This window comes from Podarcis muralis, chromosome 10 (assembly GCF_964188315.1).
Source record: "Podarcis muralis chromosome 10, rPodMur119.hap1.1, whole genome shotgun sequence".
Classification (NCBI taxonomy): domain Eukaryota; kingdom Metazoa; phylum Chordata; class Lepidosauria; order Squamata; family Lacertidae; genus Podarcis; species Podarcis muralis.
In genome coordinates, this window is record NC_135664.1 from 42541990 (window position 1) to 42565130 (window position 23141).

The following is a 23141-nucleotide window of genomic DNA, read 5'->3' on the forward strand; positions in this document are numbered from 1 at the left end:
TTGCTTCTGCATTGATATAGAGTGGAGTTCTGGTTAAACATTAGGATAAAGATGTCAAAAGTAGTACATATATTTTCTTAAACATTTTAATTAAATATTAGTACTTAGTAGCTGAAAAACATGGAAAAGGCAGTTGGAAAAATAGTTCACAGATTCTCATAAAAATTATATCTATATATGTGCAATTTTGTTTCTATGTAGTGGGAACAATTCATACTAATTTTAAATCTTAATTGAGAGAGTTAAGGCAGAGGGCCTTCTCGGTAGTGGCGCCCACCCTGTGGAACACCCTTCCATCAGATTTAAGGAAATGAGTAATTATATAACATTTGGGAAACATCTGAAGGCAGGCCTGTATAGGGAAGCTTTTTAAGGTTTAATGTTCTACTATGTTTTTATATATGCTGGGACCCAGGCATCCCAGCCAGATGGGCAGGGTATAAATAATAAAATTAGTACAGTGGTACCTCAGGTTACAGATGCTTCAGGTTACAGATGCTTCAGGTTACAGACTCCGTTAACTCAGAAATAGTACCTCGGGTTAAGAACTTTGCTTCAGGATGAGAACAGAAATCATGCTGGAGGCCCCATTAGCTTAAGTGGTACCTCAGGTTAAGAACAGTTTCAGGTTAAGAACGGACCTCCGGAACGAATTAAGTTCTTAACCCGAGGTACCACTGTAGTAGAAGTACGTGCTTAAGGCTTCTACTGATATTAGCAAGATCCATGACCCTCAGAAGAAACTTCATTAGGGGCCTTCACTAGGGAGAAGGCATGGGGAATTATCCTTTACGGAAACATTTTTGCCTGAGTGCTGCATTGAATGCCATCTGAAGGACGCTTTCTGAGCCTCGCACTGGTGTTTCTACCTGACTTGGAATTGACCTTAGAACTGTGATGATGCCTTTTGTTTGCCTGATGGAGGATTGGGGCAGGGCGGGGGGAGAGAGAAAGAAACCCTATTTTTCATGCTTGGAATGTAGTCTAGTGTACAAAGGTAAGACTCTTAGCAGTTGCTCTACCAATTTCTGCCTCTGGTCCCATCTACCACTGACATACAGCCTCCAGAGGTTTGCTTATGATGGAATGTGCTCCCCTTGCTGAAAATGGCTCTTCCTATTGATACGTAGGAAAACTTTATGGATTTCATTGGTTTTCTTTGGTTGCATAGAAATTTGATTCATTTGCATATTTTAAATTCTGAATTAGATTATCAGCAAAAGTATTTGCTACTTGACCAATTATTTGTTTCAAAATGCACTTCAGGTATTCTGTATTCTTTGGGATATGGAGACAGAGGAAGCTGAAGACATACTGCAAGAATTTGTTAACAAATCTCTCCTGTTCTGTGATCGGAATGGAAAATCATTCCAGTATTACTTGCATGATCTCCAGCTTGACTTTCTAACAGAGAAGAATCGCTCTCAGCTTCAAGTATGCTTCTGAATTTCTAATGGTGACTTATATAAGAATTAGACATAGCTTAAACATGTACTTACACAGTGTTCAAAATCTTCTTATTTAAATTGCTAGTTGTACAGTTAGATATCCATCAGTACTAATTTCTTAATTGAATACTAATTCAACTTTTAAAGCTATTTTGATACAGCACAACGTAAAATGCTTAGTTAGATTAATAGTGGCACTATATGACATTGGCAGGTTTATTGTATGACACAATAATTTGCATGCTTCCCATTCCTTAGCAGAGCAAAGTCTAAGAGGAGGGAGTATCTTGGGGAATCTATTTATATTTGCTAATAATCAAACCGAAGTATCTAAAAATTAAATTCTTCTGAATTTCCTCAAGTGTTTGAAATGAAAAAAGTGTTTTATTTGCTTTTTAGAGTTATTAAAAATGGTCTTCCTTATAGGGGAAAGTACTATGCCATCTTTGGAGCATAATTTTAGCTTGTTTTGTGAAAGCACTTAATATTTCAGAAATATTGGGAAATGATACTAAAATGGGTGGGGGAAGATGGATTTTAAAAGCTCGGTCTAGTGGCTTTATATGCTTGGGAGAAAACTTTGTGGATCCTTTGTTGATTTCAATGTTGGGACAGGTCTTTCTGCTTATTCATCCCTCACTACACAAGCTGCTTCTCACATTGTAGTCATTTGAGAAACTAGGTTACCTAGAAGCTTGGAGTATGCTATTGTATTGGATTGAAGCCTTTGGTTGCAATTCAGCAGCAGGGTGGGTATGCTTTGTTGTGCCATCATGGTGTATCAACCCCCTCTCTGGCAGCTGCTATTGAAATAACAAAAACCACATATGTCCAGTGCATTCATTTAACGTATCAACTAGGTTGGCCCTTTGACAGCCATGTGCAGGAAGGATGGGTGAGTGGCTTGTCAGTTCTGCTGAGTAATCAACTGTAGTAAAAAACAAAACACCTTCTAAAATGTGGTTGGCTGTTTGCCCTTTTGCCCTCTGTCCAATTCTATGGCTGTCTAGGATTGCGGATTTTCTGCATTGCAGAGGGTTGGACTAGATGACCAGCAGAGTCCCTTCCAACTCTACAATTCTAATTCTTTAATTTGATTTTGACATTGGATATATTGCTACAAAACTGAAGGGGGAGATGGAAGTGTATCAGCTTGCTCAACCTACGCAGCTAATGGACACACTGAGCCCAGAGCACCCTTCAGGTTCAGATCCTCCTGTCTCCAATTCTTCGCTGTAGGAAGGTTGGAGCTGCAGTGGTTTGTGCACGCTTGGAGTAACATTTGGGCAAGGAGGGAAACCTGAACATTTTCCTTCTCAGATCTGAGCTTAAGGTGGAAAGAGGCAGCATATCAGTATGCTTATAGCTCCAACTTCAGTGTCTTCTTGTACATTGACCAGATCCTGGCTCCCCTATCATCATGGTGAGCGGGGCAATAATAATAATAATAATAATAAAATTTATTTATATCCCGCCCTCCCCAGCCGAAGCTGGGCTCAGGGCGGCTAACAACAATAAAACAGTACAAAAGTACAGCATAACCAACACTCTAAAATCATTCATTATAAAATTAATTAATTCAAGCCACTGGCGACCATTGGGCCAGAGCTCCGCGAAGATTGCCGAGGGAGGGAGTCAGGCTGTGCCCTGGCCAAAGGCCTGGTGGAACAGCTCTGTCTTGCAGGCCCTGCGGAAAGATGTCAAGTCCCGCAGGGCCCTGGTCTCTTGTGACAGAGTGTTCCACCAGATCGGAGCCACAGCCGAAAAAGCCCTGGCTCTAGTTGAGGCCAGCCTAACTTCTCTGTGGCCTGGGACCTTCAAGATGTTTTTATTTGAAGACCGTAAGTTTCTCCTTTTTTTTTTTTATAAATATATTTATTGGCATTTTCACAAATTTTATAAAAAATAAAAATCACAAAAAAACACAAAAAAAGAAAAACAAGAATACATACAAAAAAGCAAAAAACCACATGTATAACTTCATTCCCTTATGTTCATGAAACTTACTTTCCCGACCTCCTCATACCTCTCCTTACTGTATTCCATTCTCTAATTAAATCTCTTCAACAAATCCTTCCCTTAATTTCTGTTAGATTTTTAAGCTTACTTTCCTTATTCACATAAAGATTACAGCTAGCAACCCCTTAATTTCAAAATCAACATCGTCTTAACATTCAACAATTTTACAATATTTCTTAAGATAGTCTTTAATTTTTTTCCAATCTTCTTCCGCCGTCTCTTTCCCCTGGTCTCGGATTCTGCCGGTCATCTCTGCCAGTCCCATATAGTCTATAACTTTCATCTGCCATTCTTCCATGGTGGGTAGTTCTTCTGTCTTCCAATACTTTGCAATAAGTATTCTTGCTGCTGTTGTAGCATACATAAAAAAAGTTCTGTCCTTCTTTAACACCAATTGGCCGACCATACCCAAAAGAAAGGCCTCTGGTTTCTTCAGAAAGGTATATTTAAGTACCTTTTTTATTTCATTATAAATCTTCTCCCAGAAAGCCTTAATCCTTGGGCACGTCCCCCAAAGATGAAAGAATGTACCTTCAGTGTCTTTACATTTCCAACACTTATTATCAGGCAAGTGGTAAATTTTTGCAAGCTTGACTGGGGTCATGTACCACCCATAAATCATTTTCATAATATTTTCTTTTAAGGCATTACATGCCGTAAATTTTATACCGGTGGTCCATAACCGTTCCCAGTCTTCAAACATAATGTTATGACCATGAAGACCGTAAGTTTCTCTGTGGGGCATACCAGGAGAGGCGGTCCCGCAGGTACGAGGGTGAAAATATCAACCCTGTGTATACTTGTAGCAATAGGACAGCTTCAGTTATTTTAATTCAATAAAATGACTACATAAAGGATAAGTTCAGACCAAGATTAACAATTGTATTGTGTTTTTCAGGCACTACATAAAAAAGTAGTTGATCAATACAAGAAATGTTATAAACAGTATATACCATCACAAGAAGACTGCATGTACTGGTATAATTTTCTGGCTTACCATATGGCAAGTGCCAATATGCACAATGTAAGTCTGCACTTATATTAATCTTCTGCATATAAGGGAAGTGTGGTTGTTTATTATTATTTAGTTGCTTCTTTCAAAAACTGAATTCAAAGCAACTCCCAAAACAAAGGTTAAAATAGATATAAAACAATGATAAAAATTACCTAAAATACAATAATATACATAAAACAGCATAAGATATTTTTAAATTCTCAATTCTTTTTTTCTCATTGAACACTCAAAAAGCTTAATTTAATGAAAAAGGATATATAACTGCAAATTGTTTCAGGTAACAGTAAGTCAAACTATTGCTATGCATGAATAAGCAAGTTTGCAGGTGCTCAGAGGAAAACTGTATTTGCTTTGCTCCTCCTTGCAATGTTTTTGGCTTTGTGTTATGTCTCCACTAGACAAACCATGGCTCAGTCTGGGTTACACAGCAGCAGTAGGACTGGGAGATAAGCAAAGCAGTCACATTTCTCCTCTTCAGTACCCTCACCACTGCTTGTTTACACTTAGACATGGTTTTGCTTAGTGGTCTGGTTTGCATTCCTTAAAGAATGCGCTCCTTAAATAAAATGGCAGCAGAAACACAATACAGGTGTTCGAAGATCTTACCATAATTACATGGTGAATTGAATGGTAACAATTCATCTAGTTTTGTGGAAATTGGAAAAAGCATGCCAAGAAAAATATTCATTTTTAGATGTGTAAGAGATTGATCTGAAAAAGCATTAGCTAATCTGTTAAATAATGAAAGAATGTGCAACAGTGCATGGTTGTTAATGTTTCCAAAGTGTTATCACTTTATAAAGAAATTTTGGAACATTATAATAGAAAGGAAGTTTATTCTTCTGAAAATGCAAAGCTAAGTAACAGTTTGAAATAGTAATAAGTGTAGCTTACAAACAGGACTATTTACTTACAGAATTTTTCTTATTATAGGAACTCTGTGCTCTCATGTTTTCACTAGACTGGATTAAAACCAAAACAGAATTGGTAGGACCTGCTCATTTAATTCATGAATATGCTGAATACAGTCAAATACTGGATGAAAAGGTATACTGTGAGAAATTAGCAACTATACTTCGCATGACTTGCACTTGCACTTCTTCTTTCACTTAAAGATAAGTTTGTTGTGATAACTTATCCAAGTTTTGGCATAGTTGATAATTCTGCCTTGTGTGGAACAGGTGACATTTTAAAGACTTTAGAGATAGTATATCTGCATTTGTGAAAAGAAACAGATTCTGATTATATTAGTAACTGAGGTAACAGAAAGAGTTTGGAGAATCTGATGCATTCCATTTATATTGTCAAGTGTCTAACATCCCAGTTTAAACATTTGTCCCATTTACCCTTCTGATCAGCTAGCTCCACTAGACTCCCACTAATCTAGTTTTGTTTAGCAGAATTAGTGTGATTTGCTTCATTCCTGAACATAAGGTACCGTATTTTTCACTCTATAGGACGCACTTTTTCCCCTCCAAAAATGAAGGGGAAATGTGTGTGCATCCTATGGAGCGAATGCAGGCTTCAGGAAGCTATCCGCAAGCCTTCGGAGCGCGACGGGAGTGCCCGCTGGGCTCTGAAGGCTTGCAAATAGCAGCCTGCAGCCCGAAGCCCAGGGAGTGCAGCGCTGCGCACCCCGGACTTTGGGCAGCTATTCGCAAGCCTTCGGCTGAAGGCTTGCGGATATCAGCAAGCTCCAGGAGCGAAGGCGAGGTTGCGCGCAACCTCGCTCCCGGACCCGTTCTGGGGGCTGGGGTTGGGGGAAGCTCAGGCTTCCCCCGCCCCAGCCCCGCGGCTAAAAACAAAGCCAAGACAGCGAGCGGGATCCATCCCGCTCGCTGTCATGGCTTCTGCCAAAGCCACGCGCAGCCTCTCCTGGCTGGAGAGGTTGTGCGCAGCTAAAGAGGAAGCCAAGACAGCCAGCTGTCTTGGCTTCTTTGGGCTTAGGGGGGGAAATATATTTTTTTCTTTATTCCCCCCCCCCAAAAAAAACTAGGTGTGCCCTATGGTCCGGTGCGCCCTATAGAGCGAAAAATACGGTATTTAAATGCTTCAAGGCATCTTGCTAGAAGCTGATCACAATATAGATTATTGTTTTATGCAGTTGACATGGTGCTTTGCAAATTTTTACAAACTATATGTGTGTGTGTGTGTGTGAGAGAGAGAGAGAGAGAGAGAGAAACTTGCAATCAGAATTTCAGCAATGTTAGAAAACAGAACTAGGAGTGAGGAAAGAGGCAAAGGGTAAGAGTCAGAAAATGTTTGAGGGGCCTCATCTAGTCTAGCTTCCTCCTTATTACAGGATGATGCTTGCTACTTCCAGCAGCCTCTCTTTTTATATACTGTCCAGGTTCACTTTTCTTTATGATAAGATATATATTGTTCACAGGATGCCATTGCACGCGAAAACTTCCAGGAATTTCTATCCTTAAATGGGCACCTCCTTGGGCGGCAGCCATTTCCAGACATTGTACAGCTGGGTCTATGTCAACCAGAAAGTTCAGAAGTCTATCGGCAAGCAAAACTAAAAGCTCAGCAAGAAGTTGAGAAAGGAGCGTTTTATGTAGAATGGATGTAAGCAGATGCATTTTTACCTATGAATAATATTCTGTCCGAATCAGAATATAAATATAAATGTCTATACAATTTTTACCCCAGTGTTGTACAGAAGTGTTTGTGCATGCATGATTTATAAAAGTTGAGCAGAAACCAGCAGTGTTTGCCTTTTGATGTGCAAAAGGTCTCAGTTCAATCCCTGTTATCTCCAGGTAGGGCTGGGAAAGACCTCTGTTTGAAACTCCTAGGGAGCCACTGCCTGTTAAGGTATACTTAGCTAGATGCACCAAGGATTTAACTGAGTACAAGGCAGCTTACAATACTCCTGTGTGTGGCGATGAAACATGCATCTTTTTGTATTGTGTCAGCTGGGCTCTTAGTTATAATGCAAACAAATAGAATTCAAATACAGTGTCCTGTTGTGAACTTAAAGAGCAGCTAGATGATGAAGGAAGGAAATTAAAGTTCTGTTGGAAATTGATGAAATTTGCAAGGCAGTTTTGAAATAATAACCTGTTGATGAAGAAACAATATGTGTGTTAAAAGAACAATAAATATTTCAGTGAGTGACTATTCTTCCAAAAACAAAATTTGGTAATATCTATTGTTGCCTGAAATATGTTTTAAATTTGTCCCCACAAATATACAAACTAAAATATTGTGTGTTTTTTATAATATAGAAATAAAAAATCCATGAAGAACATGTACCGTTTGGTTGTGCGTCCACATACAGATGCTGTTTACCATGCTTCTTTTTCCCAGGATAGACAAAGAATAGCTTCATGTGGAGCTGATAAAATGCTGCAGGTAAGATATATACGGGTATATTTTTAGCTGGTTTGCTTAAAATGAACCACAATTAACATTAGCCATGATTTTTTGGTTTGGATGACACAGCAAGCTATTGTTAAGCTAAAACAGAAGTGAACGCTTCTGAACTCTATCTTGAGCATGCAAGCTCTAGTTTAATTGCTGCTATTTTGTGCCATGCTAAATTAGCAGTACCTTAACCTGTGGCCTTCCAGAAGCTGCTGGACTACAACTCCTATAATTCTTGGTCATTGACAATACTGGCAAAGCCTGATAGGAATTGTAATTCAGCGACATCTGGAGAGCTGCAGGTTAGCCTCCCCAGTGCTAAACTATGGTTCAGCATGACATGCAAACACAGCCAGTGTGTACTACACACAGGCTTTGCTGGGAATCATATGTTCTCCCCTCTCCTTCCACCTGGCTGGGAGAAGGACGTAGCCTGCTTCACTTAAGCTTTGGCTGTTTGCTTCCTCCAGTAGCCACGTATTCCACCCAAGTTTGAGGAGCTTTCGTACACTCCATGTTGATGAAGTCCTCCAGCAATATGAGAAAGAACTGTTGGTTCCTATCTGAATGGTAAAAGGGAAAGGTAAAGGGACCCCTGATCATTAGGTCCAGTCGTGGCCAACTCTGGGGTTGCAGCGCTCATCTCGCTTTATTGGCTTAGGGAGCCGGCGTACAGCTTCCGGGTCATGTGGCCAGCATGACTAAGCCACTTCTGACAAACCAGAGCAGTACACGGAAACGTCATTTACCTTCCCACCAAAGTGGTACCTATTTATCTACTTGCACTTTGACGTGCTTTCGAACTGCTAGGTTGGCAGGAGCAGGGACTGAGCAACGGGACCTCACCCCGTCGTGGGGATTCAAACTGCCAACCTTCTGATCGGCAAGTCCTAAGCTCTGTGGTTTAACCCACAGCGCCACCCGCATCTGAATGGTAATTTTGTGTTAATTGACAAAGCTCCTCAGGCCCTCACCTCTAGCTTCTTGGCTGCTTTCCAATTACTTAAATTTATTCTAGGTATGTACATAATTGTTTCTTGTTAGGGAAATAAATATTTTTTTTCTCTTTGTCTTTCTGGGGCTTGTTGAAACAACCTGTTCAAGCCTGGCAAGGATGCAAACTGGATTCATGGAGCTGCCTGCTTCCTTCTAGTTTTCTTTCCTGCCTTTGACCACAGGGTGGCACTATTACCCATGCCAATGAGTTTTTTCAGCCACACAATACAACCATTTTTGAAAAAAGGAGACATCTCTATGGCATATATTGGTGTACATTTAATATTGCTGGTCATCTTTCCTCTTCTTTCCACCCTTTTCCTTTTAAACTAATAAAAGTTCAGTTATGCGGACAGCGCAGCTGGTAAAAGCATAACACAACAGTCTTAATATCTATGTTTAAAATAGCTTAAACTTAATGTATGATTTCATAAGTATCTGTGATATTGCATTTGTAGGTGTTTAAAGCTGGAAGTGGAGAAAAACTTTTGGAAGTCAAAGCTCATGACGATGAAGTGCTGTGTTGCACTTTTTCAGCAGATGACAGATTTGTTGCCACTTGTTCAGCAGATAGAAAAGTAAAAGTAAGCAAATGACATATCCGTTATCCTCCTTTGAACCTATACAGCTATTTACATTTCTGGCTGTAGTTAACTGAGAAATTCATACATTTTAAATAACTTGGATGAGTTAGATCAAACTTCTTTTACAAAGATTTCTTCTATGAATGGAATGCTAAGTTTGAAATTAACCCAGTATTTTTATTGTATCTTCTATATATAGAAACTTCTATATTATTAGTATTTATTATATTTATCTATTGCCCTTCATCTGAAGATCTTATGGCAGTTCACAAAATAAAAGTGTAGACTAAAAGCACAAAATAGTTAAAACAAAAACAAAACAATAACCCCACTCCCACAAACACATTTAAAAAGGCACAGAATATTAATCAGCCAAAGGCCTGGTTGAAGGAGAACATTTTCACCCGGAGCCTGGGGACAGCATTCCACAAACAGGGAGCCACTGCAGGAAACAGAAATATAGGTCCTTCTGTCTTTCCAAAAGGGAAGCATTAGATGAGGCAGGAGGAACCTGTGGCCCACCAGATGCTTTTGGACACCCAACTTTCATGAGCAACAGACAGCATGACTAATAGTAAGAGATAATGGAGGATCACAAGTGAGACTGGCTTCCAAGTAAGCGTGCTTAGGATTAGAACTGCTCTTTGAATCTGTTCTAGCATGAATGGATCCTTTTGAAACATGGATAAGTAAAGCCATGTGCAGCATTTTAGAAGAGACCTCATCGGGAACTTACGGGAAGATATCAGTGCTTAATGTATTTAAATTTATTTTAACTTTTCCTTCAGGCTTATCTACCCTCACATGGTAGTTTACAAGACAAATCTTTAAACAAATAGTATATACTAGTGCTCCAAATTTTTAAAATCACATTGACACTTCCCTGTCTCTACTAGACATGTTTTGCCTGAGCGTCAGCTTAGACATGATGGTGACAGATGTATACTTTTAGAGTACAGGTTGGCATTTTCATGTCGAAAGATAGCATACAAGATGTGGCTTTTCTCCCCAAACTCTCTATTGCTTTGTTCTGGTGATTTCTCAGACTGGAGGTCCTTTCTTCTCTGAGAGAAAAGAAAGTATGAGGAGGTGATGGGGCGTGAGGGTGTTCTGTTCCCAGCCATCACATTTCTCTGTGTTAAATCAACATGATGTGTTCCAACAAGTCATGCTGCTGTCACATCTAGTTACACTAATATATGTAGGAACTTAATTTGCCCTGTTTGTGGCTGCATTTTGCCCACAGTCAGTTTGTGATCAACAAATATAATAAGATATTGCTCCCCCTTTGTAGTTTATTTTATGCTGGCCTTTACTACATTTTTATACTCCCTTTTCCCCCCTCTAAGAAAGTTTAGTTGGGATACATGGTCCTTCTTCCACCCATTCCCATCTTATTCTTACCACAACCCCATGAGGATAGCTTAGGTGGTGAGATATGACTGATCAAGGGTAACCCATTGAGCTTCATGAATGATTGAAGCCAGGATTTGAATCAAGATCTCCCCTGTCTAAATCCATCGCTGTTATTTCCCACACCTAGAAAATAACAAAATTATTTTGTTTTTACTCTTAGTGCTTGGGACTTTAATTCCATTTGTATTTCAGTGTATTATTTATATTTATAATGCTTTCTAGGTTCTCTGCAAATTCCATCTGTACAATTCCTGTACATCTCCTTCAGGAAGGGGCAAACTTTAGGGTAGGAGGGAGAGACATTCATTGCAGACTGTGCTGTTGAATAGAAAGGATGTGAGCCTGTTTGAAAGCTAGGCAAGAAAAGGCTTCACTCAGGTCTACCTTGAATGACCCACCCCCAAGCCATCCCGTGATTGGGCCGTTTAAATTTAAACGTGGTCTGCGATTGGCCAAGCCAATTTGAATTTCATGGACTTTCCCAGCATCCCACAAAGCCAATGAGGGAGATATTTTGGTTGTGCAAGAGCAAAAGGATCTCACCCCCCGCCATTGCCCACGGCCACACCGGGCTACAACTGCTGCTGCCTGTCAAACCAGTAAGCAGGTTCTGCAACTCATTCTGATTACTCTATGGTAACTCTCGGTTATCCAAATCACAGTAGCATGCTTAAAACTGTTTTTTTCAACTATTCTCCACTATCATTGAAATGTGAAGATCTCAGGAAATGTACTTCATGCAGAAAAAATGTTTTAGAAAGCTTTGCCAAGTGTCCAGATGAGTGTTTGATTAGAGTATATATATTTGAAAAATATTTCAAAACACTTATTTAAACACTTGGCACAAACACTTATTTTTTATTATTTAAAATTACTTGTAGGTCTGGAATTCAAGAACAGGGCAGCTTGTGTGTGTGTTTGAAGAACATGCAGAGCAGGTCAACTGCTGCCAGTTTAACAATACAAATCACCGCCCATTTCTATTGGCTACATGTTCAAATGACACTTTTGTCAAAGTAAGTAAGTAAAAAATACGGAATTAATATTTATAGTTACACTTACTTTACAGTTGTAATTTGTACACTTTCTTACTCTGTAGTGGTGAGAGTATCCATGGAAATTTACCTCAGATCTGCAGACTTGGTATCCCTCACCTTAGCCATTGGAGGCCACCTGGATTCTGCATGATTACTGGCTTTGTTAGAGTAGGAGAAGGAATTACAGACTTGCTTCCTTATGTCCATTACTCTCCGGTTCCAAGTTTCCTGTAGAAGTCACTGATAGGCTTTCATGCTTGGACTGCACATTAATTACATATCCAGTTTCTTCCTGCTTGCCATGTATACTTTTGTAATAAATTGTTTTCAACCAGGATATCTGAAGGATCTCTCGTATATGAGCCTACCTGTTCTCATTGATTGTCAGGGGAGGCTACTCCAGGCTGCTCTCCCATTTGCAGTGGTGAAACACCTGGGAAGAGAACTTATTAGCAGTGGCACCCAGGCTATAGAACTCTGCCTGAGGACACACAAATACTTCTTGACTTCAGATATCAGGTTAAAAACAGTATTGGTCAGATAATGTGTTTGTTCAAGGCATTCTCTAAAACAATGAAGGTAATAAAATGAAGTAGTTCGGCTTCTGTATTTGATTTGTATATACTTTCATTGATTTAATAGTGTCTGTCCTATATTACTGTTTGTAAAATGTTTCACAGATATACTTTGCTGCTGGCCTTTAGGGTTCAATTAGGGAGAAAAGGATGCTTTATTAAATACATGCATGTATGCATATGCATATTGATGCTTCTGAACATCTTACTTTCTTGCTGCTTGCTCCAGCAATCCTTAATTCATGTTGGATGGGCTTTAAGGAACTCCCACACTGCTTCCTATCTTATCTGCAAATCTGTCTCATATTTTGAGACTTCTTTTTATATAACTGTCATTGTTTTTTATGTACTGTATATGTACATAATACTGTATACTGTATAGTCCAGGTGCTGTATATAAGGGCAGGCAGACAGATTTAAAGGAATGAAATGCACTAATAGAATAGGGTCTGTAACTTTACTCTCCGAAACAAAATACTGTACTCTAAAATTGCAGAACAGTTTGTGGTAAGGAAATTCGGAAAGTTCATACTGAAAATTGCAAGCAGCATTCTCCCCCCCCCCCCCCAAAAAAAAAGAAATTCGTACTGGTGGCTATTTTGAGGATAGAAACTGAATCAACCACTTTTTTAATGCAGAAACTCAAATGTTTTTTACTCTATTCCCCCCTCCCCAAACCCCAATTCTTATATGCAGCTCTGGGATTTGAATAAGAAACAGTGTCGTAATACACTGTTTGGTCACAGTAGTTCTGTTACTCACTGCAGATTTTCACCGGATGATAAGTATGTGGCTAGTTGCTCAGCAGATGGAACTTTAAAGGTATGCTTTGGAAACTTTGACTTCTAGTACTTAAAGCCAGATTCAATAACCTTTTGATTTTGTAGTCCAGGAATTAAATGCTTTTCAAAAGCAGAGATTGCAATCCTGCACAGTGCCCATGCATTCTTAGCCAATGGGGGCACAGTCACTCTCTGTTACACACTTATAAGAAAACCCAGCTGGAGAGAAACTAAGACAGTTAAGTGCTAAAGCAGGTATTACTGGTTGAGATAAAGGACCAGTTCACCCTCCTTTTCTCTTCCAACAAACAGGCTAACCATAAGCTGTAAACAAGATTTGTTACTGATTTGCAGCTTGTGGTTTGTCTGGATAGAGCAAAACCACAATCCCAGGTTTGGACAACATGCTAAGCCAGCTTAGTGTGGTATTGCAGTAAAAGTAACTGGGAAGGAGTGAAACAGCCACATTGTTAACGGTAAGTCATGGAATGGTAGTCAAGATAAGTTCTACTCAGAGTAGGCCCATTGAAATTAATGAGCCTAAGTTAGTCATGTCCATTAATTTATTGAAGTCTACTCTGAATATCTCTTCTTGTATTCCTGTGGGGGAGAGACTTTGCTCATGGTAGGAGCTCTGCATTACTCTCATGTAGTCTCATACACATGTGTCACTATAGCATTCTTCATTTTTCATTCTTGCCTTGTTTATGTTTCTGAAGCAGATTACTTTGAGAGATAATGATGGCATTTTATAACTAAAAGACATTTGAAATTTACATTGAAAAGCTTATAAATATATATAATATATAAATTATATAAACATATAAATATATATGTTATTCACAAATACCTTGCACTTGAAAAAATAGTATTAGGTATTCTCAAACAAAAAGCATTTATGAGCTCTGTTCATTATTTGGCAATATTTCAGATATAAATCAGCCCAAATAGAAAATGTCTGACATTAATTTAGTTGCTTGATTTTAATATGCTGCGATTTTTAAAAATATACTTCAAATTCCACAAGCAGACAGTTGACTTTAATGTCTATAGATCACTGGAGAGAGTAAATTGTTTTGTTAGCAGCTATAATTGGATATGAATAAATACCTTTGCAAAATGAAATTTTACAAATCACTAGTTAGCATTAATTTTGTCTTCTACTCTCATTCATTTTTTAAATGCTTAATATATTGTATTTATTTTTAAAGCTTTGGTATGCACATTCGGCAAATGAACTGAAAACTATTGACATAGGAGACTGCTTTAGAAATGTGGATGACTACCAGGATGATGTGGAAGTCTTAGTGAAGTGTTGCTCCTGGTCATCTAATGGAACTACAGTGTTGGTGGCAGCGAAAAACAGGCTTTTTGTAAGTACTTAAGTATGTCAGTAATGACTTCTTTCCTCTGAGTCACCATCTTGTTTTCCGTTTGTGTTTATTTTTAAAATTGAGCAGGAGAGCAATAGTGAAAGAGAAGAGAACAACAGAAACATAGGGAACACATCATTTGTGCTTAGACTTCATGGTGCAGAGCCTTCAACCAAGCACTGGTCTCCGACCAGAAGTTATTTCAGTGCAGTGCAGCATCCTATGTTCTGTGCACACACTTTCTCACGCACACTTTCTCTGTGCACACACTTTCTCACTTATTCAAAGGGACTTATCAAAGGACTTTTCCAAGTTGCCTCTGCTGAGCTGCAGTTTTGTCCCACAAGGAATGGCTCTTTTGCACCGGTTCTCTTCCCTATTGTAGTTTTGATGTCAACAAGCGAGTGTACAGCCCTGCCATCTCACAGACTCTGAACTGCAGTTAAGAGATTATTTTTGTTATGTTGGAAATGGTCAAATACAATTTTTGCCGTACTTCTTCTAAATTGCTCAGAGAACATATATCATATAGTAGTAGCGCATTCACAGACTTCGAAAGGATCATTCTATTTTTGTTAAGTTGTCAGTAAGAAGGCATGAATAAATTGTATTGATTTACAGAATGTTAAACCCTCTTTGAGCAGAGTATAAGTTGGAGTTAGGAAAATAACTCCAAAATATTTTGGTAGTGTTCCATCAAGTTCCATGAACATAGGGAGTGGAATTGTTGTAGGTTAGAAGATAGGATTTTAATGATTTTTAAATATAACACACATAAAATTGTAAGCAGTGTTTTGAAGAACATACACTCAAATTCCTAAACTGGTTTGGAGATAATATTGGTGTAATAATACTTTTCATTCAAGTTTTCATCATTCAGCCTTTTAATTATAGTTTACAGAAATAGTGTTCTTTTTGAGGATAGTTGTAAAATACTGAATTTGTTAAACATTCTATTATATAATTGGCTATCAATTTTCCATTAATAACAATAATAATAATTTATTTATACCCCACCCATCTGGTTGGGTTTCCCCAGCCACTCTGGGGAACGCTAAGATGTCAGTCTGCATCTGTATGGGAAGTACATTTTAAATTTTTATATATGGAGTTGTTTTTTTAACTGTTCTATTTGTTTTATAATTGCATATTTTATTGCTGCAACGCACCTTGGCACCTTATGGGGAAGGGCGGATAAAAATTTAATAAAATAAAATTGGTTCTCTAGCAGTCTATATACTGTTGAAAGAAATAAGTAACTATATTTTTGGTGTTTAAACTCTTGTCAATGATGTTGTTGTATAAAGACATATTTATGTAAAATCATGTGACATTTAAGATTGCTGTTTAATATGGCTATTATGTTTACAGCTTTTTGACGTTAAGACCAGTGATTTGTTGACAGAGGTTCTTATAAGCCACCACAGCACTATTCAGTACTGTGACTTTTGTCCCAACAGTCAGATGGTTGCAGTTGCTTTATCACATTATTCTGTTGAGGTAAGTCAATATATTTAAGAAGATGTAAGTAAATCCTTTCCATTCCTCATATTTCCTCTTGCTCTGGTGGTTAGCTTCAGAATGGGAAGAGGTCATTGTTTAGTGGTAGATTACAGGTTTTGCATGCAGAAGATCCCATGTTTAATCCCTGGCACCTCTAGAAAGGGGATGCAGGTGGCGCTATGGGTTAAAACACAGAGCCTAGGACTTGCCGATCAGAAGGTCGGCGGTTTGAATCCCCATGACGGGGTGAGCTCCCGTTGCTCGTTCCCTGCTCCTGACAACCTAGCAGTTCGAAAGCACGTCAAAGTTCAAGTAGATAAATAGGTACCGCCCCGGCGGGAAGGTAAACGGCGTTTCCGTGCGCTGCTCTGGTTTGCCAGAAGCAGCTTAGTCATGCTGGCCACATGACCCGGAAGCTGTACGCCGGCTCCCTCAGCCAATAAAGCGAGATGAGCGCCACAACCCCAGAGTCGGCCACGACTGGACCTAATGGTCAGGGGTCCCTTTACCTTTACTTGCCTCTAGAAAGACCTGGGAAAAACAGAGCAGCTGCCCATCAGAATAAATGGAATTGAGCTAGGTGACCCAAGGCAATATTAGGAAGCTATAATGTTAACCTTTGTGTGGAATTGGGCTCATCTGGCCAAATTGAGCTAATTCAAATTGATCATCTTTTTGCCAAAAGCTACTGCTGTTCTGCTGTTAAGACTATCACTTAAGCTCTACCTTCCATCAAAGAGTTACTTTCATCAAAACCAAGGCACACATGACTGCTGTTAAATTTTGATCAAAGATCTGTAATATGCCTCAGTGTCGCCTTCCTAATCCATTTCCAGTAGAGCCCTGGGAGTTATGGCAGTACTCACTGGAAAAACCATATGTATTGTCCGTGTTCTAAAGTCTCACTGTTCAGCAAGTGACTTTGACCTTTGTGAATCACCCCCTTAGCATAGAATGATGAAAGAATCCCTCTATCGCTGCTTAATGGAATCTTTTTGAGTATAGATTTTTCTAGTATAGTCTGCATTTTTCAAAGGCTCATCTGGTCGGTGAGCTCAGTCCCATTTTAAAGTTCGGCAATCAACCTTGAATTGAACATTTTTAAGAGCAGGAAATTCCTGTTGCCTCTATATAGCTGTGTATGCATAAAAATACCATGCAAGCCTAGAAGTAAAGCACACTGAACACAGTGGGGTTGACTTCTGAGCAATCATGCATAGGATTCCACTGATTTACTTCGTGGGATACTCAGGTAACACAATAATTTCACTTGATTCAGCTATGTGTCCATCTAGTTGAGGCTAATCAATAGTTAACTGGGTTTTACTGGTCACATCATTCTCTCATTTATCTCAGTGATCTTTTATCAGTGTTCCGAATCCTTTACCAATTTCAGCAAAAGAAAATTAAACTTTTATATAATCATCATGTAAGAGTGCCAGTTTAAACCAGTAATCGGCATATTTTAACAATAAAATGAATTAGTCTGCAATATCTTAAATCAAAACAGTGACATTTCATAGAATCTTCTACTAGAAAAATGGTCAGAGTCATTCATGAAAAATGGTCAGCCACTGCACTCTTCATTCACTATGTTTCTGCAAACAAATACCAAAACAATTCAGAGCTAATTTGCTTCTGTCCGCTTGGTCATGTAATATGGGGTATTCAATAGTGGCCATGAGATACAGCTTGTAAGCATGTCTTAATATAGCAACTTTGAAATAGTGAGGCAGATAGCAGTAATATTTTGTTTCTCTTTTGAAAATCTCATATATGTATGTTAATGCGGATTTTCCCAAATGAAGTCTCATTCACAAATGGATAAAGACACTAACTCTAAACTAAGCACACTTTGATTAAAAGTGAACAGATGTCCCAAACTGCTACCAAAACTGCAAATAATTAGTTTGTTCTGAATTTGATTTAGATATGGAATATTGAATCCTCTTCCAAAATTGCTGACTGCCGAGGACATATGAGTTGGGTCCATTCTGTGACATTTTCACTTGATGGGTCATTATTTCTCACTTCTTCTGATGACCAGACAATAAGGGTGAGCTTATTCTTTTTCAAATATTTGCTGGGAATTGTGTTTCTTTAATAAAGCAAGATTTACCTTTCCCTTCCAGTCATAGACTCCCAAGATCTGTGTATTTATTTATTATGAGTTGAGTCAAACGACGAATTGTAACAATCAAAGCATTCATGAAACTTCGGCATATTTGGGGAAATGTCACCTGCACCATTTCTTAAATTCCTTATTACTGAAAAAGATTTTGAAAATAAAATACTCTATATACATTTATTATTATTCTCTCCTGAACACTGGCGGAGGAAGAGGAGTGCAGGGGGAGCACACCGCCCCCGGCAGTGCGATCCTGGTGGGGTGCCATTGTGGCTGCCCCCCCCCCGCCCACACTGGGCGCCACGCCCCTGCGAGCGGCGCACCATGCCCCCAGGACGTGCACCCCGCCCCGGAATGTGCGCCAGCCACGCCCCTGCCTGCTCTCCGCCCCCTGGTGCCAGAGCATGAAGCTTCGCCGCTGCTCCTGAACAAAGATATCTGATTTAAAATGCAGTATTAATAATTAATATAATAGAAACACTAAAATTAAAAACCTTATTAGCACAATTCAGATTGCCAGGATGAGTTTGGATTTGGTAGACCTTGTACTTTTCTGGTTGAGTCTTGCCTAAGCAAGAGTTACGCTGGCATAACTCCTTCACCCTGGATCAGCTGGCAGAACTTAAGCTGAGGCAAGTCCCCCCAAAGGGGTTTTCCAGGGGGGGGGGCAGCAGACAGCAAGGGGAGACACTTACTCCCACTTTACCTTGGTTATGTGATCTAGCAGCCCGGCAGAACCTAGCTGGCAAAAAAAGGGTGGTGTGAATCAAATTCCTTCTGAACAGCTTTTAGAACAGGTAAAACTTAAGTTGGCTTTCTATAGTTAGGATTGTTCTGTGAATCAGAAGGCACTAGTCCATAATTGCAAAGCAGTACACATGGGCAATAAAAACACTAAACCATAGTATCATAAATATCTCCCCTTTCCCCCTAAACGTAGAAAAAAGCAACACCACAGGTTGGAAATAGACTCAGCAAATAGAAACATGCATTGTTAACTGCTGGTAAAGACCTTTTAAAACAGGAGGGTCTGCATCATGGGTAGCTAGCAAGGTGCTCTCCAGATGCTAGATTTGAACTCCCATCATCCCTGCCCATTGAGTGCATTCCAGCAACATCTACACTGGCTCCTCACGGTGTACACTTGCCAGTGGAACGTGGCTAGTGATGGGGGCTGGTAAGTTGTCTTTGGCAGGAAATTGGAATAGTCTAAGTGCCACAGTGGAGAATGCACTGATCCTAACTCTGCAAATGATGGAACCTCTTTTTTTAAAATCACTTGGACTGAGGACCATATGAGAAAATGGTAGTTTGATTAAGTGACTGAAAACTAAAATGCCTGCCTGCATTAAGTAACTTCATACATGAAAGCAATATTTTTTAAAGTATATTTTTAAAAGAGTAAATACAGTTCTAAATTCAAACTTCCAATTTGTTCCGTAAAGTCTTAAATTTTTGACATTGCAGAACTTCTGCTATATTCTTCTTCTCTTCAACAGATATGGGAGACAAAGAAGGTTTGTGAGTCCTCTGCTGTTGTGTTGAAACGTGAAATAGATGTTTTGTTTCCTGTTAATGAAGTTTTCATCTTGGCTATTGACAATATGAAGCATCTGCAAGTAAGTGTGTTTTGTATGTTGCATATGGAACATTTAGAAAGCTTTGGCTTGTATGACTTGAATGTAGCCTACTGTACCCAAGATAATAGATGCCCCTCTTGCTCCTTCTGCCTTTTCCTCTGGCCAACATTGGCATGTGCCATCCCCACCCCTGAAAGTTGTCCATAAGGGAAAGCAGCCCTCAGACAAAAAATGTTAAGTGAGAAGAGTAGGTTCCCAGATTGAAGAGGAAAAAACCTGCATCTAATGTCACTAGCAGGATCTGAGTTTTCCAACCATGTCTGCTGAGTACAAAATGTGTGGCGCATAAATCAAGTTGTGTTGATTGAATCCCTAATCTTGATGAATGCCAATGGGTGCTGATGTCTGGCTACATACCAGTATTGATTGTACCATTAGGCTTCACAGTGCCTCAGGGTGTGGAGTTGCTCTTCCTCAGGGTTCTCAGACAGCCAGTTAGCAGACACTCCTGAATAGCATGATCCTGTAAGGGACCAGGCAGGTAGGAAGACATTTGCATTTTATGGAATTCCTCTGCATAATGAGTAAGAGTCACTGGAGTTGAAGTAGCTAACCGATGCTGTTGCTGTGGTTTCCCAAGCCTCTGCCTAGTTCACCATCCAAGGCAAAAGGAAGATTTGAAAAGTATGAATTTGGGGGAATACTCAAACTGGCAGAAAGGCCGAGCTCTTCAGTAACGGTGCATGTAAGAACTGGAACTATTAATAGAAAAACAGCATCAGAAGAAGAGATGTTCTCAATTCAATAGGTGTTAAGAAATTCTATCTCCATTTATAATCTCTCATTGAAACTTCCTTGGAAATGTTTGTGGAAATGTGTGTACTAGAACAATACAGATGCCTCTGTTTTACACATTTCTATTCCACTTATTCTCCCATGGAACTTTGAGAGCTCCTGTGGACCACCCTATTCACTAGCGTATCTCCTGTGATGTTCAGAATATATGGGCTATACTCCCACCTCAGCACAGGAAGCGGGCTTGGAGGAAAGAAGAAAGGGCACATTCATAAGTTCTCTGTCCCTTTGCAATCTCCCAGTCAACTATCTTAGTAGAAAGTGGTAAAGAAAAACTGTTTTAGCATGCGGTTCCCCCTTTTTGTTTTCTTCCTTCTTCCATGTGGAGACTCTTCTAGGGTCTTCTATAAACCCTTCTCTAACCTGTCAAAGGGCTATGAGACCGAAATGTCATAAACTGGTTTTTTTTTGCCTGTTTGAAGAAAAGAAATGCCATTAGGCAACTGTTTTGAAGAGCAAAATTATCCAATTTGGCCACCCTTTTTGTAACAGACTTATAAATAAGGATCAAAGTGGTGATGTTCTTTTTTGTTCTTCAGTTAGTGTTTGCTGTTAGCGTTGCTATGGATATTTGTGAAGCAGGGGAAAAAAAGGTTGCAGCTGTGCAATGGCGGTGTTCATGTCTGCCAACCGCTGAATAGTTAAAGCATTTGTGAAAAATAATTGCAAGCTTTTTTTAGATACGGAAGAACTCCTTCTAAAGTGAAATTGTGGGTGGTTTGCCCTTAATACAAAGCTCTTACTGTTTCTATGTAGTCGTCAGAAGACTCAGACCTACAAGAATATGATAAGCAGGCACACTCTTAGCAAAGCAACAACAAAGAGCAGTTGTGCCATCATGCACATTTACTACCTATCTTTCTTATTTAGTGTAAATTCTTCTGCTACTTCTGATCATAGAACCATGTATTTTGGAGTTTCTTGGTTTGGAGGGCAGATAAAATTGTAATAAATATGCCAGTAATCTTAAAAATCACTACTGAAGTAGAGGAGAGGGTCAGATGCTTTTTTATGTGAAAGGTGTGTGTGTGTTGTACAATAATAATTTCCAATTATGCCATTGCATTGCAGCTAATTAATGGCTTCACAGGCCATACTGTTTATCAGACTGAAGAACAGGAGCCTTTCATTAGCTGCTGTTGCCTATATGAAGACCTTCAGACTGCAGCATTTGGGGAGAAGAATGGAACAGTAAAGGTAAAGTAGTTGAGATTAGTTAGGCATTGACTTCTCTGATTGTGATCATTTCAGCTGTTATACAAAAAATGATAAACTGTCACTCAGAATCTCACAACCAAAACACTAGCAGGGAATCAGTTGGAAAATACTCAATTCTGGGATAATTTAGGTCCGTCAAGCACCTAATATTCAGTTCTCCTCAAATTGCCTGCCACTTTAGATTATGACATTGGGATTGGACGAGAGATTTATTCACCAAGTCAAGCTGATGATCATCTCCTTAGAATCATAGAATTGTAGAGTAGGAAGGGACCACGAGGATCATCTAGTCCAACACCCTGCAGTGCAGGAATCTTTTGCCCATTGAGGGGCTCGAATCAATGACCCTCAGATTAAGAGTCTCATGCTGTGCCAGCTGAGCTATCCTGTCTCGTGTTCAGTTCATGCTTTACTATATTGTGGCAGAAAAATATATTAGTTTTGCAATATAATAAATATAAAAGCAAAATAATTTTCTGTTTCGTTATAATTAAACAGGTCCTCTTCCTGAAAATTTACCCAAGGAAAAGGACGGAATTCTCTAATTGAATTTCTCTGTCCCAAGATGTAATGGTTTGCAATATCTGTACTTATAAAAGGCTACAGTGGAGCACTGAGGTCCCTTAATAGACTTCCCGCTTCCTTGAAACTAGTTTTCCCAGATTCCTTTACATGTTGTGAGTCAAATATACAAAGAATATTGTATTTAGAACTGAATTGTACTTTGTTTTTAAGGTTCTCTTGGTATGTTTTCTGGTATTCTCAAATCCAGTTATGAAGCATCACACTTAGATGATGAATACATTAATTTCCTTGTTGCATCATGTATTTTTTATGTATACCTACCTATTATAAAGTGCCTGTTGGTTGTGCTCTCTAATAAATAATCAAGCACTTCATAAATACAATACTTGCTATAAATGTGTAATTTTTTCAGTAAGAATGCATTTTTTAAAAGATACCTTTTAATAGCCATGCTAGTGAAGTAGTAAGAAGAATATCTGCTGTCCATATGGATTGCTATGCATATGTCTGGCCATAGATCATGCAGGAAGCTTTTGTTGCATGTTTCATTTATAATTTCTCCTTTTAGTTGTTTTAGGTTAAAATAATGAAGGAAGATAATGGGACGCGGGTGGCTCTGTGGGTAAATCCTCAGCGCCTAGGGCTTGCCGATCGCATGGTCGGCGGTTTGAATCCCCGCGGCGGGGTGAGCTCCCGTCTGCGGTCCCAGCTC

The 23141-nt window shown here is 39.2% G+C and overlaps 1 protein-coding gene across 6 annotated transcripts in view; it reads left to right on the forward strand.

Annotated features, from left to right (window-relative positions):
* APAF1 (apoptotic peptidase activating factor 1) overlaps positions 1-23141 on the forward strand; it is a 41391-nt gene that overhangs the window by 10380 nt on the left and 7870 nt on the right. For 3 of the 6 annotated variants that reach the window (XM_077934857.1, XM_028746595.2, XM_028746597.2), the window contains 13 exons: positions 1267-1434; positions 4366-4491; positions 5416-5529; positions 6872-7056; positions 7719-7845; positions 9312-9437; positions 11735-11869; positions 13162-13287; positions 14459-14620; positions 15992-16120; positions 18054-18179; positions 19751-19870; positions 21758-21883. In XM_077934857.1, coding sequence (XP_077790983.1) covers positions 1267-1434; positions 4366-4491; positions 5416-5529; positions 6872-7056; positions 7719-7845; positions 9312-9437; positions 11735-11869; positions 13162-13287; positions 14459-14620; positions 15992-16120; positions 18054-18179; positions 19751-19870; positions 21758-21883 — 1770 coding nt within the window. The remainder of the gene's footprint in view (positions 1-1266; positions 1435-4365; positions 4492-5415; positions 5530-6871; positions 7057-7718; positions 7846-9311; positions 9438-11734; positions 11870-13161; positions 13288-14458; positions 14621-15991; positions 16121-18053; positions 18180-19750; positions 19871-21757; positions 21884-23141) is intronic. The other 3 variants (XM_077934858.1, XM_028746598.2, XM_028746599.2) reach the window with 3 other exon arrangements.